Here is a 16,106-nt window from a genome sequence, read left to right as displayed (position 1 = left end):
CCCCTCCCTGTCCACTGTCGTCCCCGTCCCCTCCCTGTCCACTGTCGTCCCCGTCCCCTCCCTGTCGTCCCCGTCCCCTCCCTGTCCACTGTCGTCCCCGTCCCCTCCCTGTCCACTGTCGTCCCGTCCCCTCCCTGTCCACTGTCGTCCCGTCCCCTCCTGTCCACTGTCGTCCCGTCCCCTCCTGTCCACTGTCGTCCCGTCCCCTCCTGTCCACTGTCGTCCCGTCCCCTCCTGTCCACTGTCGTCCCGTCCCCTCCTGTCCACTGTCGTCCCGTCCCCTCCTGTCCACTGTCGTCCCGTCCCCTCCTGTCCACTGTCGTCCCGTCCCCTCCTGTCCACTGTCGTCCCGTCCCCTCCTGTCCACTGTCGTCCCGTCCCCTCCTGTCCACTGTCGTCCCGTCCCCTCCTGTCCACTGTCGTCCCGTCCCCTCCTGTCCACTGTCGTCCCGTCCCCTCCTGTCCACTGTCGTCCCGTCCCCTCCTGTCCACCGTCCCCTCCTGTCCACCGTCCCCTCCTGTCCACCGTCCCCTCCTGTCCACCGTCTCCGTCCCCTCCTGTCCACCGTCTCCTCCTGTCCACCGTCTCCGTCCCCTCCTGTCCACCGTTTCCTCCCCCTCCTGTCCACCGTTTCCTCCCCCTCCTGTCCACCGTCTCCTCCTTGTTCCTAGTAGTCATGCCACAGACAGTTTCTGGTGAAATATTTTATAAATAAGATTGATGGAACTATTTGGCGTTTCCCCAAGTTTGGGGCCAACTGACCTAGAACTGGGTTTAAGAAATACATTTTTTTCAAGTCGGTATCAAAAAAAGGAGATACAGTGCTTCTAAAGAAGTTAAGCAAATTCATTTATTCACAAATAGACACTTACAATTTCCAAATGTAAAGACAGAAATTATTAAGACAAAACAAATTTAATTTTATTAGACAATGCTAAAAAGACACGTGAAGGAGAAAATCAGTGTGCGCCAGGGGAAAGCAGACCGCTGGGTCTCCTAAAAGTAGGGCAGTTTCCAATAACAAGAGAGCAGCGAGAATAATGTCACCCCATCATGCAGCAGTGCAACCTTTCTGTACTGGAACGCTTCCAAACTTCCACAAACAATAAATAAAGCTGCAAAAAAAAAAAATTTAAATAAAAAAAACTATTGGCAAATACATACTTCCAGTCCTTACGGCCCTAAACCCCCACCACACCCGGGGTGGCCAACTCTAGTTCTCAAGGGCCACCAACAGGTCAGGTTATCCTTGCTTCAGCACAGGTGGTGCAGTCAAAGACAGCCACCTGTGCTGAAGCAGGGATATCCTGAAAACCTGACCTGTTAGTGGCCCTTGAGGACTGGAGTTTGCTACACCCTTTCCGTACCACGGGGCCCAGCAATACACCTGACAAGGTTTTTTTGTCTTATTAACTCCCTTAAGGATTATGAAGCTTGCCATTTGTCAATACTATACATACAGCTGTCATGTAGCCTGCTCCCCCCCCCCAATCTTTAACATGGGCGGGTGTTCGCGGATGCCTGGCGTGCACCCTAGATTCTCACTCTCCCTGCACATGAATCAGAGGACGTGTTACTGTTTTACGTTACTCATAACCTCAGCTGCTGAATGTTCGCTGCCAGAGCCGCACACGCATTACAAGCGCCTCCGGCAGTGAAAGGGTTAGGTTTTCTTTGGAGAAAAAGCTTTGGCGTTGTTATAAGTGTACAGAGATACTTGCACCCTAGAAAATACAGCATGTTAATTTCCAGCAGTACTTTCCCCACTGGGTATGAAACGCGTTGCAATCATCCACCTCAGCACTACCCAGTGTTTGCCCGCTGTTTCTTATTCACAAGTCCAGCAGCTGCTCTGCCCGGCAGAGGGACGCTCTGAACTGTTCTAGTTCACTCTCAAACGCTTGCTGCTCTTCCACAAAAGCATTCCTTCCATCCTCAGCCTCCTTCCACTTGGACATGACCGTCTACAAACAAAGTGTTGAGAATGTAAAGTATTATAGAGGGACACCCCTCAAGCTGAAGGAGCGACCGTATTATTAGCCCAAACCCCATAACAAGAACTCACTTGATATACACATACCTGAATTATTTCTTTTTGCTCACTGGCTGTCTGGCTAAAAATCTTCAGTTCTCTGAACAGATTCCCTGTGAGAAGCTTTTATATATATTAAAAAAAAAAAGTAGGCATGTTAAAATTTACATAGTAAATGAGGTTGAAAAAAAAGACGTACGTCCAAGTTCAACCTATGCTAAATTTAGACAACAGATACTTTATCCTATATCTATACTTACTTATTGATCCAGAGCAAGGCAAACAAAACCCCAGTGTTACTGTATATCATCCAATGATATCTCATAAGGGGGGGAAATAAATTCCTTCCCGACTCCAAGAATTGGCAATCGGATTAATCCCTGGATCAACATCCTTCCCATGTATACTTATTTGGTATATCCCTATATACCTTTCCCAACTAAAAAGATGTCCAACCTTTAACAAATCCATTGTATCTGCCATCACAGTCTCCATGAGTAATGAATTCCACATTTTAACTGCCCTTACTGTAAAGAACCCTTTCCTTTGTTGCTGGTGAAATCTCCTTTCCTCCAACCTAAAGGGATGGCCCCGAGTCCTTTGTTCTGCCCTTGGGATGAAAAGTTCTTTTGAAAGCACCCTGTACTGTCCCCAACTATATTTGTATTTAGTTATCATATCTCCTCTTTGATGCCTCTTTTCTAATGTAAATAAATCTAATTTAGCTAGCCTCTCCTTGTAAGTTAGATTGTCCATCCCCTTTATTAATTTGGTGGCTCTTCTCTGCACTCTCTCTAGTTCCAAAATGTATTTTCTAAGGAGTGGTGCCCCAAATTGTACTCCATATTCAAGGTGTGGTCTTACTAATGTTTTGTAAAGGGGCATAATTATGTTTACTTCCCTTCCATCCATTGCCCGTTTAATGCAAGATAAGATCATGTTTGCCTTTACAACTACTGCATGACTTTGGGCACTATTACTAGATGCAGCGACCATTATTTTAACAAATCACGCGGTGTATACCTCGGAATACCCATGTCATGGCGCAGGATTGTTTCCAACCGTACCGCCTTAAGACGGGAGTGCATCCGAGTGCATAAAATGGCATTTTAGTGTTCTGGCTTTTAAACACCTGAAATTGACATAGTAGCACAGTACTGTACACATTACAAGTCATTCATTTCATTGCATTTAATCGCACACAATCCATGAAATTCAAACAAAGCAACCGCGATAAACACGTGTGCCTGGGGCAATTGGCCGCGATCATGCTGCGTAGAGTACAGCAGCGCACACGAAAACGGCTCCGTGATTGCTTAAAATAATGGCCGCTGCATCTGTAAGCCTGCGGTCTGCAAGCACTTCTAAATCCTTCTCCATCAAGGATTCTCCCAATTTATCCCCATTTAATTTGTAAGTCGCCTGTTTATTCTTGCTTCCCAAATGCATAACCTTACATTTATCTGTATTAAATCTCATCTGCCATTTACCTGCCCATGTTTCCAGTCTCTCCAAGTCCTAATGGAGAGAAATTACATCCTGCTCTGATTCTACTACCTTACACAATTTAGTGTCATCAGCAAAGATGGAGACTTTGCTCTCGATACCAACCTTAAGGTCATTAATAAACAAGTTAAATAGCAGGGGTCCCAGTATCGATCCCTGAGCCCAACTCACGACTTTAGCCCAACCTGAAAAAGTTCCATTTATGACAACCCTCGGTTGTCTGTCCATCAACCAGTTTTCAACCCAGGTGCATATATTTTGGCTGAATCCAAATTTGCTTTACTTTGTACACCAACCGTGTGTTGAACCGTATCAAAAAGCCTTTGTAAAATCTAAGTAGACCACATCAACTGCATTACCCTGGTCTAAATTCCTACTTACCTAAAGAAACAAATACGGTTAGTTTGGCATGATCTATCCTTCATAAATCCATGCCGACTTACTAATAATTTTGTTTTGCATTAGGTATTCCTGAATATTATCCCGTATTAAACCTTCAAGTAGTTTCCCCACTATTTATGTCAGGCTTACATAACTGTAATTCCCTGGTTTTGATCTAGCGCCCTTTTTAAATATAGGCACCACATCTGCTTTACGCCAATCTTGTGGTACGGAGCCTGTGGAAATGGAGTCCTTGAATATTAAATGTAATGGTTTCGCTGTTACTGAGCTTAACTCCTTGAGAACTCTTGGATGTATGCCATCGGGGCCAGGTGCCTTATTTATTTTAAATTTTTCAAGCTTCTATGAACTTCCTCAGTTAACCAATTGTTCATTAATATGGAGGTTGTGGCTTCCTCCTGCAGAACTACAATTGAAATTGATTCTTCCCTGGTAAACACATAGATTTGTTTAACACCTCTGCTTTTTTCTTATCTCCAATAATCTGCCTGCCCATCTCACACTGAAAAAGGTCCTGTATTTTCTTTCCTCATTTTTTTTTTGTTATTAAGGTACTTAAAGAATTTTTTAGGGTTGACCTTACTTTCTATTGCAATCCTTATTTCATTATCCATTTTTGCTAATTTGATTGCCCTTTTGCAATTTTTGTTACATTCCTTATAATTCTGATACGATGTCTCCGTCCCTTCTGACTTAAAGAATCTAAACGCTTTCCTCTTCTTGTCCATTTCCTCCCCTACCTGTTTATTTAGCCACATTGGTTTTGACTTATTTCTTTTATACTTATTACCCAAGGGTATACACTGATAAGTGAGCTTTTCTAATAATCTTTTAAAGACTGCCCATTTGTCTTCTACATTTTCCCTGCAAAAGCATCATCCCAATGTATTACATGTAGATTAGACCTCAGTTTATTAAAATCTGCCTGCCTTTCTAAAGTTTAAGGTCCTTTTTGAACCCAAGTAAATCTGTTTTTTTTATCAATTATTTGAAATGAGACCATGATTTGATCACTGTTACCCAAATGTTCCAGGACTTTAATATTTTCTATTACTTCTACATTGTTTGATATTACAAAGTCCAGTATTAACCCTCCTGGTTGGTGCCTCAATAATTTGGGTCATATAATTGTCTTTAAGCACCCCCAAAAACCTGTTTACTTTTGTTGTAACGCTAATCTCATTGCCCCAGTCAATGTCTGGATAATTAAAATCACCCATTATGCAAACATGACCTAGTTATTATGCCTTCTCCATTTGCAAAAGTATTTTAGCTTCCTCAATCTCACTGATATTTGGTGGTTTATAGCATATCCCTACAAACATTTTCTTTATACTTTTACCTCCACTGCTAATTTATATACACAAGGTCTCTACATTTTCATAATTCCTTTCATAAACATCCTTTATTATAGGTTTTAGATCCGGTTTAACATATAAATATACTCCACCGCTTCTATTTGCTCGATCTTTCTGAAAAAGGGAATAACCCTCTAAATTAACTGCCCAGTCATGAGTTTCATCCCACCATGTTTCAGTAATGCCTATATCATACTGCTCCCTTGTAGCTATTAATTCAAGCTCCCCCATTTTATCTGTCAGGCTTCTTGCATTAGCAAGCATGCATTTAATTTTTTTCCAGCCTGTACTATTATCTTATCGTCTCCTTCTGCGCCAACTTTGTTTAGTCTTTAGAAGTTTTCTAGTATTATCTGTACTTACTATGGGTATCTCACTGCTTGTCAAACTCGCACTTGCCCCCATTCTACCTCCATAGCCCCTTGTATCCTCCTCTATTCTATTTAGTTTGTTATCTGTTTCATTCCCCTTCCCCCTCCATCCTAGTTTAAAATCTCCTCCAACCTTTTTAAACATTCTTCCCCCTAGCACAGAACATCCCTCTTCATTTGTATTTAGCACTGCAAGATGGAGCGCGAACAGCTGACAATATGTCTGGTAAAAAAGGTTCAGAGAGTGACTTCTGGAACGTGTCACAAGTGGGATTTTGAAACAGAGTTTACAGTGATATTTTATCCTCTCCTGCCAGGGGACTAGCACTGCAATGCAGGTGTCACAAGTGGAGGAGGTTTAATCACATCTATCAGTCTCTGCACAAAAGGAGCTTACAATACAGTATATTCAGAATTGCCCAGTTACACTGCCCTAGCAAATGTTTAAACATTGATCTCCCACTTCAGGAGGCCAGTTCCTGAAACACCAGGCAGTCCCTCCCACGTAACCCCTTTGCTGACAGTGGAGGGGTTACTGCCCTTGTTACGCAGTAATATGGAACAAGGCTTTATTTCCCATGAAACATTTTCAGTGCAGGGGTAACAGCTCTGCACTAGGACAGCCATTGAATTGAATAATACCACAGACTGCTCCTTCTGACGAGGCATACAAAGCAGGTCACACTTGCTCCTCACCTTTGTCTCTTCTCTTGACTTTCTGGTCTCTTCTGCGCACGCCAGGATACTTTCTCCTGAAACTAAGTGCAAAATGCATTCATTCCTTCAACCCGAGAGACAATATTTGTACATAATCCTTTTAATGGTGCTGGACACCATCACGAATAGAACTAGCCAGGGAACTCGTTACCCCCGCATAGCCAGTAGAACACCTCAGATAGGAAATTCAAGTTTTTTGCCAACATCCCGCAGAAAATACCCCCAAACTACGTGCTTTCCGGCTGCACATGCCCGTTAACATCAGCCAAGCAATCAACATCTTTAGTTACTTGAGTCGACATTACCCAGAAAAATTAAATTGTAACAATAAAAAAAGCCAAATTGGTCATTTGAACTATATTTAAATTTGGAAAATATGTGATGTGGAAACAATATCCGCCAAGAACCCAAAGCTGTTCTAGTGACTCCATTAAACCCTTGGCTGAGCAATGTGTTGTAGCCTCAGTGGCTGCCAAGGGGGTTAACATGTCAATGGCAATGGCGTTATCTGGTATTGAAGGGATTAAGATGGAAAAAGTGCCTAATCTGCTCATGTGTCTCTACAGACATCTTCCAAGGCCACAGCAACCCTTCCATGTAGAGAAGAGGAAGATAACATTACTTGGGTCAATGTTTCTGTTCTCCAGAATAATCATGTTTTTTTCCAAACGTTTATTTAGCTCTTTGACCTCTTCTTCCAGTGCCCCCTGTTGTCCGGTCATCTCTTGGATTATATCCTGTGAACAACAGATTGGTGAAAATCCCAACCAGAATTGGGCATGGTTTTACAGCTTCAAGTGAAATGAAAAAAGTATGTTTCCATGTTTGTGAAGGGATTTCCCAGTCCCAAGGACACCTGCCAGCATCATCACACCAACAGGCAGGAAACCGTGTCCTACGGTGCAGAAGATGCTGAAAGCAAACTAGGCACATTTTTATTCTGTTTTAATTGAATTATGTAGACAAGTCTCTAAAGGTTCTCTTTAGCTGCCAGGTGGACAAATTGAATAATCGCACCAGAAATAGCGCTACAAATTAATTATTTGAACTAATTTTGTAAACCTAAACAAGGCTCATCTGTCTGTGGCATTAAAAGGGGTAACTTATGTAGTGCCAAAAACTCTACATTTCAAAGCAACCTGTTGGTCACTCAGGTTGAGTGTACAATGATCTAGAGTCACATATATGGAAATATTTGTGGAGACTTGTAAGGTTATAAACGTGCTACTTCTATAAAGATTCTATTACAATGTGTCATACGGTCATCTTGTGTTTACTCCATCATCCACTGCCAACTTATATGTTGGGGAAACCCTGTCATTCAGCCTCATTTATTGTACATTCTCAATGAAGGGTGCATCGATGGAACAGGCTCCTTTCTACCTGTGCGGTGGTCAGGTTGCTACGCAGGCCGATATTGGCTGCCTCCAGAAGCAGGTTCTTGTCTCTCAGTCCTGCCTCCATTCTGAACTTGTTGGCTGCACTGCGCACACACACACACAAAAAAAAAATTACTTCGCACATACAGTGTAAACAAAGAAAACCAACAAACTTGCTAAAGCTGATCACATCACTACAAAATAAGAGCCAGATAATATGAACGGATGATGGTTTAAAACACCATATGCATGGAAAGAAATGGCCTGATCTTTTTAAGCACAAGTTCCTAAGGGAATGACAACAACTAGCACCTATCTCCCACCACGACATGGGGGGACATTTGGGAAGCCACAGCGTCGGTCTCCATGAATACTGTAATTAAAGAAAACAGTTACAAGCTACTGTATCCGTGTTGTTTGACCCCATCCAAACTGAACAAAATATATAGGCAGGTATCTCCACTATGCTTCAGAGGATGTGGTCAGGAAGGTATATTTTTTACATACCTGGTGGACCTGTACACAGGTAAAGAAACTAGGGAGGCAGATTTCAATTACAGTTCTAAAAAGATGATCTGGGAATTCCAGCGACACTGGACCCCTGTGTGCCCTATTAAATAACCCTATTTATGGTATACCTAATAGAGTGCATAGCCTGTCGGCTGCGCATTGCAGCATAGCAGCCACATGGAAAAAACCTGCCCCAAGAGGTGAGAGAATGTGGCGGACCGTATGCTATTAAAAAATGACAGCGCCCCTTAAAGGCTCCCTAGATTCATGGCAGTATGAGAACCATGGATGTTTACGATAAGAGCAACAGGGATAGATATGAGACATTGTACTATATAGTAAATGTAAAAATAAAGGCATTGTGCAGCTGCAATGATATTGCAATAATGTGTCATAGCATGTGATGTAAATAAAGCTATTGGTCCTCCTCCCTTTATCCCCATACCCTTCCCTTTGAATTATTTCTGTATCCACCTAACCTCCCCATCACACCCCCTTCTTACACCCTACAAATGTGAACAAAATAAAAATGTTAAAATTTTTTACAAAAATTAAAAAATAAAAAAAAAACCCTAGTTTCCGCTCGCCAACACTTCTGCCCATGTTATCCGTCTGGTTAGCAATCCTCCAGAAGACGAATAGTTTCATCTTTTTAATGCTGGAAGGACCGAACCTATTAAATGTTTCTGCTACACAAAAGCAGGAATGACTGCGGCAGAACATTTTCATAAACTGCGCCGTTAATCACAGCTAAGCTTACAGAGCGCTATGCAAGGCATTATGGGGCACATCTTCAGGAAGCAGATCGGTGATTAACAACTCTGCTTCTGAAAAGGTTCTGCAGCAGCCGCAGTCTCAGCACTGCACCCGCCCTTTCATAGCCGTCGCAGTTTATCACACTTGTGGGCTAAATCTGTATAACCCCATTTAGCTTGAGTGGGGGGTTTCGGTTGACAAATTCAGACAAGATAGAATTACTCACCCACGTGTGGGAGCAGCGGCTTTCTTGGGGACCACAGCTTTTTTACTAGGTGTAAAAAAGGACAGAGAAAGACTATGGCTAAAAATATAGAACTTCTGTGACCATACCGGCAAAAGGGACTGGTCCAGCTCCTTCACAGCAAATCAAACTGCTTAAATAGTCAGAGTTTCAGAGAGAGCACTCACCTGCTATTTGTGGCTTTGAAAATGCCCATGTCAGGAGCCTTGACTGAGAAAACAATGTTAGGATCTTTGCTGAAAAGGGGAATCACTGGATTTTGGGGGCGTGTTCTCTTGGGACAGGGAACACTGGCATCTGCAAGGCATGAATAAAAATAATAATAATAATAATAATAAATCTCAGAACTAAATTGGGTAGCGAAATCAAAACATTAACACTGGGGGACAGGTGGGTGTCACCGCAGAAAATATTAGCAACAACAGTTGGCAACTACGGTTCTATGAAAAAGGCAATTAAACGCTGCAACCCTAAGCAACAGCCCTGGTATTATAATTAACAAATGATATGGGTTATATTTCGTGATTATTTTATTTTATTTCTGCTTGAATGATAGTTTGTCATTTTGTTTTAAAACACAATTTTTCGATGCTATATGTTTTTATTCCACATTAAACAAACTTGTTTTTTGCTTTTTAGGTTGATTTAGTTTTCCTCTTTGTTCAGGGAAGTCCCTCATTTACAAGGCATCTACATATTTCAAGTACTGACCTGCACCTATGGTGATATTGCTTTTATACAAAGGGATTTTTGATTTCTCCATCTCTGCAAGTTTGTTACCTTCCTGATTCAAATGGGTTTCAACCTAGAACATGTAAACAAAACAGTCATTATGGTTACCGGAAAAGGTTAGACATCTTTTTGGAAAGGTGGACAGGGATATATGGCTAATAAGTTACAACATTGGATGACCGTCAATAAAAAGGAGAAACCCAATTACCATTAGGGGTAAGGAAGCAATTCATATCCCCCTTATCGACATAGGTTATTCATTAAAGTCATAGTACCGATTGTGCAACTCCTAGTGACTTGAACGGGATTTTTCACATGGTAGTGTCTGATTAGCACTATTGCAGTTTAATAACCCCCATAGTTGGCAAGTATGCCATTGGGGTTGTTGGTTTCCTCTCAAACTACAGTGCATAACAAGAATGTCATGCCAGATCCCTATTGCTGCACTCAATGTACATATAAAGGAGACTTAAGTCTAAAGTATTCCAATATCCTAAGGCAGCAATTGTACAACCATATGGCCACCCCTCAGGGAACCAGAGTATACACTCCACTAATACAGTATATGAAAAACAATACCATTTTGATATATAATCTAGAAACCACCACAAGTGATATTATATACAGCGTAAATATTAAAATAATAATCCCTGTGAATGATATATCGACCACTGATGTGATTTATGCCTGGATCCACCTATACACACACACCTACCTACCTGCATTGATTCACTGACACATGTAGGATATATATGAGGTAGATGCTATTTGGTACACATATATAGGGGTAGCCTTCTATCCTCCCAGCACCATATGAATGTGCATATATGACAATCTGCTGTGAACACCCATAGGATTATCCGACTACTTGGATGTCTTAATACTACTGATGGACACATGAGAGCCTTGTATCCACACTGGGCTTCATCACTCTGATCTAGCAAGGAATAACCTTTGGCCATACATACCCTATAACATGCAACAGTTATACCATTACTCAAAAACAACAAGCTTGACCCTATCCGTCTTTCTAACTACGACCTGTCTCCCTCCTGCCTCTAAACTCCTTGAACGTCTTGTATTCTCTCAACACCTATTCTCTCCTAGACCCTCTACAATCTGGCTTCCGTACTGCTCACTCCACTGAAACAGCCCTCACTAAAATAACTAGTGACATCCATGATGCCAAAACCAGAGATCATTACACTCTGCTCATTAAACTGCCTCTCAGCAGCATTTGAAACTGTGGACCACCATCTTCTCCTTTACATTCTCCATACTCTTGGCATTCATAACAAAGCTCTATCCTGAATCTCCTCTTACCTTTCCCATCGTTCTTTCAGTGTCTCTTTTGCCAACACCTCCTCCTCCGAACTCTCTGTGGGGGTACCCCAGGGCTCTGTACTGGGACTCCTCTTTACACACTTTAGGTAAGCTAATCACATCTCTTGGGTTCAAATATCACCTCTATGCTGAACACACACACACACACACACACACACACACACTTCTACCCGACCTTACACCTGCTTTACAGACTAAAGTTTCTGACTGTCTCTCGGCTATATCATCATAGATGGCCCTCCGCCGACAAACTTAATATGGCAAAAACAGAGCTCCTCATACTTCCTCCCAAACTTGGCCCTACTACCTCCTTCCACAGTTACTGTTGCAAGTACGATAATTCATCCAGTAGCACAAGCACGCTGCCTAAGGTTCAAACTCTACTCCTCTCACACATTCAAAAGGTAGCAAAAAACGGTCATTTTCCCCTCCACATTACCAAGATACGCCCTTTCCTCGACTGCAAAAACTCTGACACAGACCCTCATGCTCTCCCGTCTTGACTACTGTAACCTCCTGCTGTCTGGCCTTCCTGCCTCACCTGTCTCCCCCACAATCTATCCTAAATGCTGCTGCCAGAATCACTCTACTCTTTCCAAAATCTGTCTCAAGGTCTCCCCTGCTCAAATCACTCTCCTGGCTTCCTATCAAATCCTGTATCACACTCTATTCTCCTCCTCACTTTTAAAGCTTTACACTCTTCTGCTCCTCCTTATATCTCAGCCCTAATTTCTCGCTATACACCATCCAGACTCTTGCGTTCTGCTCAAGGAGGTCTTCTCTCTACCCCTTTTGTATCTAGAGTCCTCTCCCGCCTTAAAACCCTCACTGACTGCCCCACACCTCTTGAATGCCCTTCCCCTCAATACCCAACTAGCACCCTCTCTATCTACATTTAACCACCACCTCAAAAAACAACTGCTTTAAGCATATGAGTAGCTCCATGGCTGATAAATTACACCTCATACATAAACCTTGGCCCCTTGCAGACACACTTACCAGAACACCCTCCTACTGTCTGTACGTTATTCTTACCTACCAATTAGATTGTAAGCTCTTCGGAGCAGGGACGCCTTTTCCTAAATGTTACCTATGTCGAAAGCACTTCTCCCCTTTGTATGTTATTTTTTTGTATTGTTATTTATACGATTGTCGCGTATATTACTGTAGAGAAGCACTATGTACATTAATGGCGCTATATAAAGACATACAGTACATAAACACAGTGCTACCTGTATTCCTATGATTATCTGTTGTGACGTATATGTTCATTGCTCTAATCAGAGAGAGGAGTGTCTCTGTAATGCCTGATTTTTAAAAGGAAAATTGTGAGTGGATTACCTTTTCACTAGAAAGAAGGATTTGAGACTGTATTACACTATGTTGCCTTTATTTTTCTTTTGCATATAATCACGTGAACCTTGGCGCTCCCCTGAATCTTTGAGGAATTCTGCAATCAGAAGACTAAGAGAACAGTCTTTACAAGGGTTTTGAGTAGCTTTTCTATTAGCACCTTTCACACTGGGTGGTGGATTTATCACATGATTAACTAATAGATCACAGTTCACGTTGTAATTTATTTATAGATATTATTTCTGTTATTTGCTTTAAGACACATTGTTAAACACAGTTCACTTTTTTAGGACATTGTTATAAGTAAGCGCCGTTGCAATCATTTTTTTTCAGTACAGGCGCATCGCAAATACTTGTGACTATATTGACTTCTAGTGTACCTCTCTATCCAGTGGATACCCTATATATTCACTTTTCCTAGGAGACAAGGTATGGTGAGACATATTGTGCAATTAGAGGGCTAATGCCCTTTGTAGCTACATTTGTCTGATGCTTGGGCAACCTCATTCACGGTCCTGCTTTAGCCTCTGAAGCAGGGATATTCTCAAAACCTGACCTGTTGAACGACTGGAGTTGAGCACCCCTGCCTTAATTGACAGCAGTCTGTTAGTACTGGAGAATCAATGACTAACAGTCTATTGGTACTGGTGAATCATTAAATTATCCCCTCGGTGATAAGGAAAATGTAGCCGTTACCTTTTAAAAGGGCAAGCGCTGAAGGGACACGAAAGGTAACGAGGCTAATACAGCAGTGTGATCCTACCTGTTGCCAAGTATCTCTCTCCTCAGTGATAGTATTGCTGCTTATGTAGCAAATATTCAGAAGGAAATCCTCATTGTAGAAATGTAATCCCTGCTCTCTTCCTTGAGCATAGTGAAGGGAATTGGGATATTGGAGGATTTAGGGGGAAAGGATGTATGACAGATCTAGTACAGGTATTAATTATATCGATAAATCAAGCTAGCCTGATCCTCATCTACCTCATATTTAGTTATAAAATAGCAAAATCACTCTTGCGGCTTTAAGCATCTTAACCGAGCCGCAAAACGTGAAATCTTCTATATTTTAAAAATAAATAAGCTCTGTAGTATTAAATAGTGATTTGTTTATTTCAACTCTATGCTATTTGTAATGTTTTAAAGCATCCTGTGATTTCTATAGCAGGTATTAACCCACCTCCCCAGTAGTGCAAGATTTTTGCAACATTTTCCTGTTTGTAATAATTTGTTTAAAATGTTCCCAGTAGTTTGAGCTGTACTTTATAATAATAGAAGGATACATTGTAGCTGACTGAAGCAGCCATTATGTTAGGCACACAATCAGGATTTTGACAGACTTACAGTGTAATAGGAGCACCAAACAATTGCCAGTTGAGGTATGACTAGAATTATACATGGTCACAGCTTTACATATATATTAAAAAAAAAATTAAAAAAAAATCAAAGTGGAAAGTAGTATTGCTGCTTTAATACATTCAGTGTCCAGCACTCAGCACTGCAATGATATAAACACTGCAGTAGTACCAGTGCTTCATTGGCACATTGTGCCCGCTGCCTTGCTCAGCTGCTGTGACAGTGTGCGCTCATCTGTGGGGCAAGAGAGGACAGGCTGGCACCCCCAACATGTGTTTCCCTGGGAGGCGCGCTCTCAAGGGTGCAAGTATAAGAATAACTTTCTCAATAACTTTTTATCCAGGGCCAAATGATGCGCGGGGTCACGCGACATCCCCCCGCGGCGTCATTTGACGCCACGTTGCCATAGCGACGCAGAGGAAAGGTAGGTGAAGTCGCCCCTAGGGGGCGCGCTCCCCACTTTGCGCACCCCTGATGGTCACGTGTATTACGGCTGTGAAGCGCTATGTACATTAATGGCACTATATAAAGACATACATACATCCTTTGACACAAGTTTGACAGCTATGCCTTCTTGTCAGTTGCATCTTACGTGCAATACAGCTAGTCTTCCAATGCCAGGACCACAGCTTAATACCAGGACATTTCTAACCACATCATGGTCCCCCATCTCAATGCGAGACCCATAATACATAAAGATACTGAGTGGGCGCAGGGCCTCCATGGCTGGAACATCAGCAGGTGTGTGAGAGGTCTGCCCATCACCACAGATGCCAACCCTCCAGTACACATGCCAAAGAAGTGGGGGTTCTGCACCAGAAAGTGGCAGATCAGTGGAAACGTCCTGCTGTCCATCAGCAAGACACCGACGGGAAGACCCGCAACACCAAATCAGAGATATGGCAGCTGTCACTTATTTTGGGTCTCTGAAAATAGTCAGTGTTAACCCTTTCTGGCAGCTAAAGGCATTAGGCTGCGCTTATAGTGCCGGCGAAGTCAAGTCAAAACAAATGCATTGCCGACGTCGCGTGCGCTTATAGTAAGCGCAACGCGGCGGCTTGGTCACGATCGCTGGAAGTCATCCCAATTTGATTTTTCCAGCGACCGCAGCCAGACGCCGCTGTCGGCACTATAAGCGCGGCCTTAAGGAGATGTGGTCTCTGTGAAAGGAAGATCAACATGAAGCTGGGGGGGGGGGGGGGGGGCGCCAGCACGGGGTGTCACGTGACATGGAGGGGGCAGGCAGACATGTCAACCTACAAAAAAAACAGTGACAGTTGACATGTTTGCAACTCAACAGGTGCAGGGGCCAAACCCCAAGTGCAGCCACAGCCCACCCCTCACTGCGGTGGGGTCACCGTCTATCCCATCAATTACATATACGATAGATATATAGAGAGAGACAGAGATATATACACACATACATACGGTACACTCGCTGTATAGACTGTAATAGAACCCTGCAGCGCTATGGGTGATCCACAGCGCATTGCTCTGTGCGTTATATTTGCTTTACCCAGCGTTGAAGTCCCCTCCGCCACTGAATAGCGCTCCTAAACCAGACGTTAACGGAAGCAAACAATATACTCCCTCACCTCCCTCACCTCCGCTATCTCCTCTGCGTCCCGCCGCGCAGCTTTTTCAAAAATCACCAACGTCACTTCCGGATCTGCGCAGGTGGCGGTGACGTCATCGATCTCTCTCCCCACGAGCCGGGAAGATTCTGCGGGAGAGAAGAGGAGGGCCGCCATGTTTGTGCGGTTAATCCTCAATCTCCTCACAGACGCCTTTTCCAAATGAATTATTTAATTGGTTTTAACCTTTTGCTAGATGCTAATTTTCCCGTGCTGTGCACAATATACTGACGTTCATTTTAATCCCTGTGATACAAGAAATACAATCGTATCTTAAATGTCTTATCACTGTGTACAAAGGAATATATTTAATTCACTTTATTTTCTGCGTACTTAAATTCTGATCACACTAATTTGCCTTTATATTGTGTACAAAGAAACCGTTCATTTCAATAAATGTTTCCAGAGTAATAC

General features: G+C 42.7%; 1 protein-coding gene across 6 annotated transcripts; it reads right to left on the bottom strand.

Moving 5' to 3' along the window:
* Positions 1–826: 826 nt before the first annotated feature.
* Positions 827–15,837, bottom strand: KNSTRN (kinetochore localized astrin (SPAG5) binding protein). 6 transcript variants are annotated; one of them, XM_075613398.1, is made up of 10 exons: positions 15,654–15,837; positions 9,988–10,081; positions 9,444–9,573; positions 9,259–9,303; positions 7,771–7,870; positions 7,010–7,124; positions 6,367–6,428; positions 2,082–2,156; positions 1,798–1,965; positions 827–1,116 (listed from the first exon to the last, which is right to left on the bottom strand). In XM_075613398.1, exons 1-9 carry the CDS (start codon positions 15,807–15,809, stop codon positions 1,834–1,836), a joined length of 909 nt encoding a protein of 302 aa, XP_075469513.1. In that variant the 5' UTR covers positions 15,810–15,837; the 3' UTR covers positions 827–1,116; positions 1,798–1,833. The 6 variants fall into 6 exon arrangements, with proteins under 6 accessions (XP_075469513.1, XP_075469514.1, XP_075469512.1 ...); XM_075613399.1 differs by having other exon boundaries at positions 1,809–1,965; XM_075613397.1 differs by having other exon boundaries at positions 827–1,965.
* Between the last annotated feature and the right edge of the window lie 269 nt (positions 15,838–16,106).

The sequence above is a fragment of the Ascaphus truei genome, chromosome 9 (genome assembly GCF_040206685.1).
Source record: "Ascaphus truei isolate aAscTru1 chromosome 9, aAscTru1.hap1, whole genome shotgun sequence".
Taxonomy (NCBI): Eukaryota; Metazoa; Chordata; class Amphibia; order Anura; family Ascaphidae; genus Ascaphus; species Ascaphus truei.
Note: the sequence above shows the minus strand (reverse complement) of the source record. Positions and strands in the feature narration are given on the sequence as shown.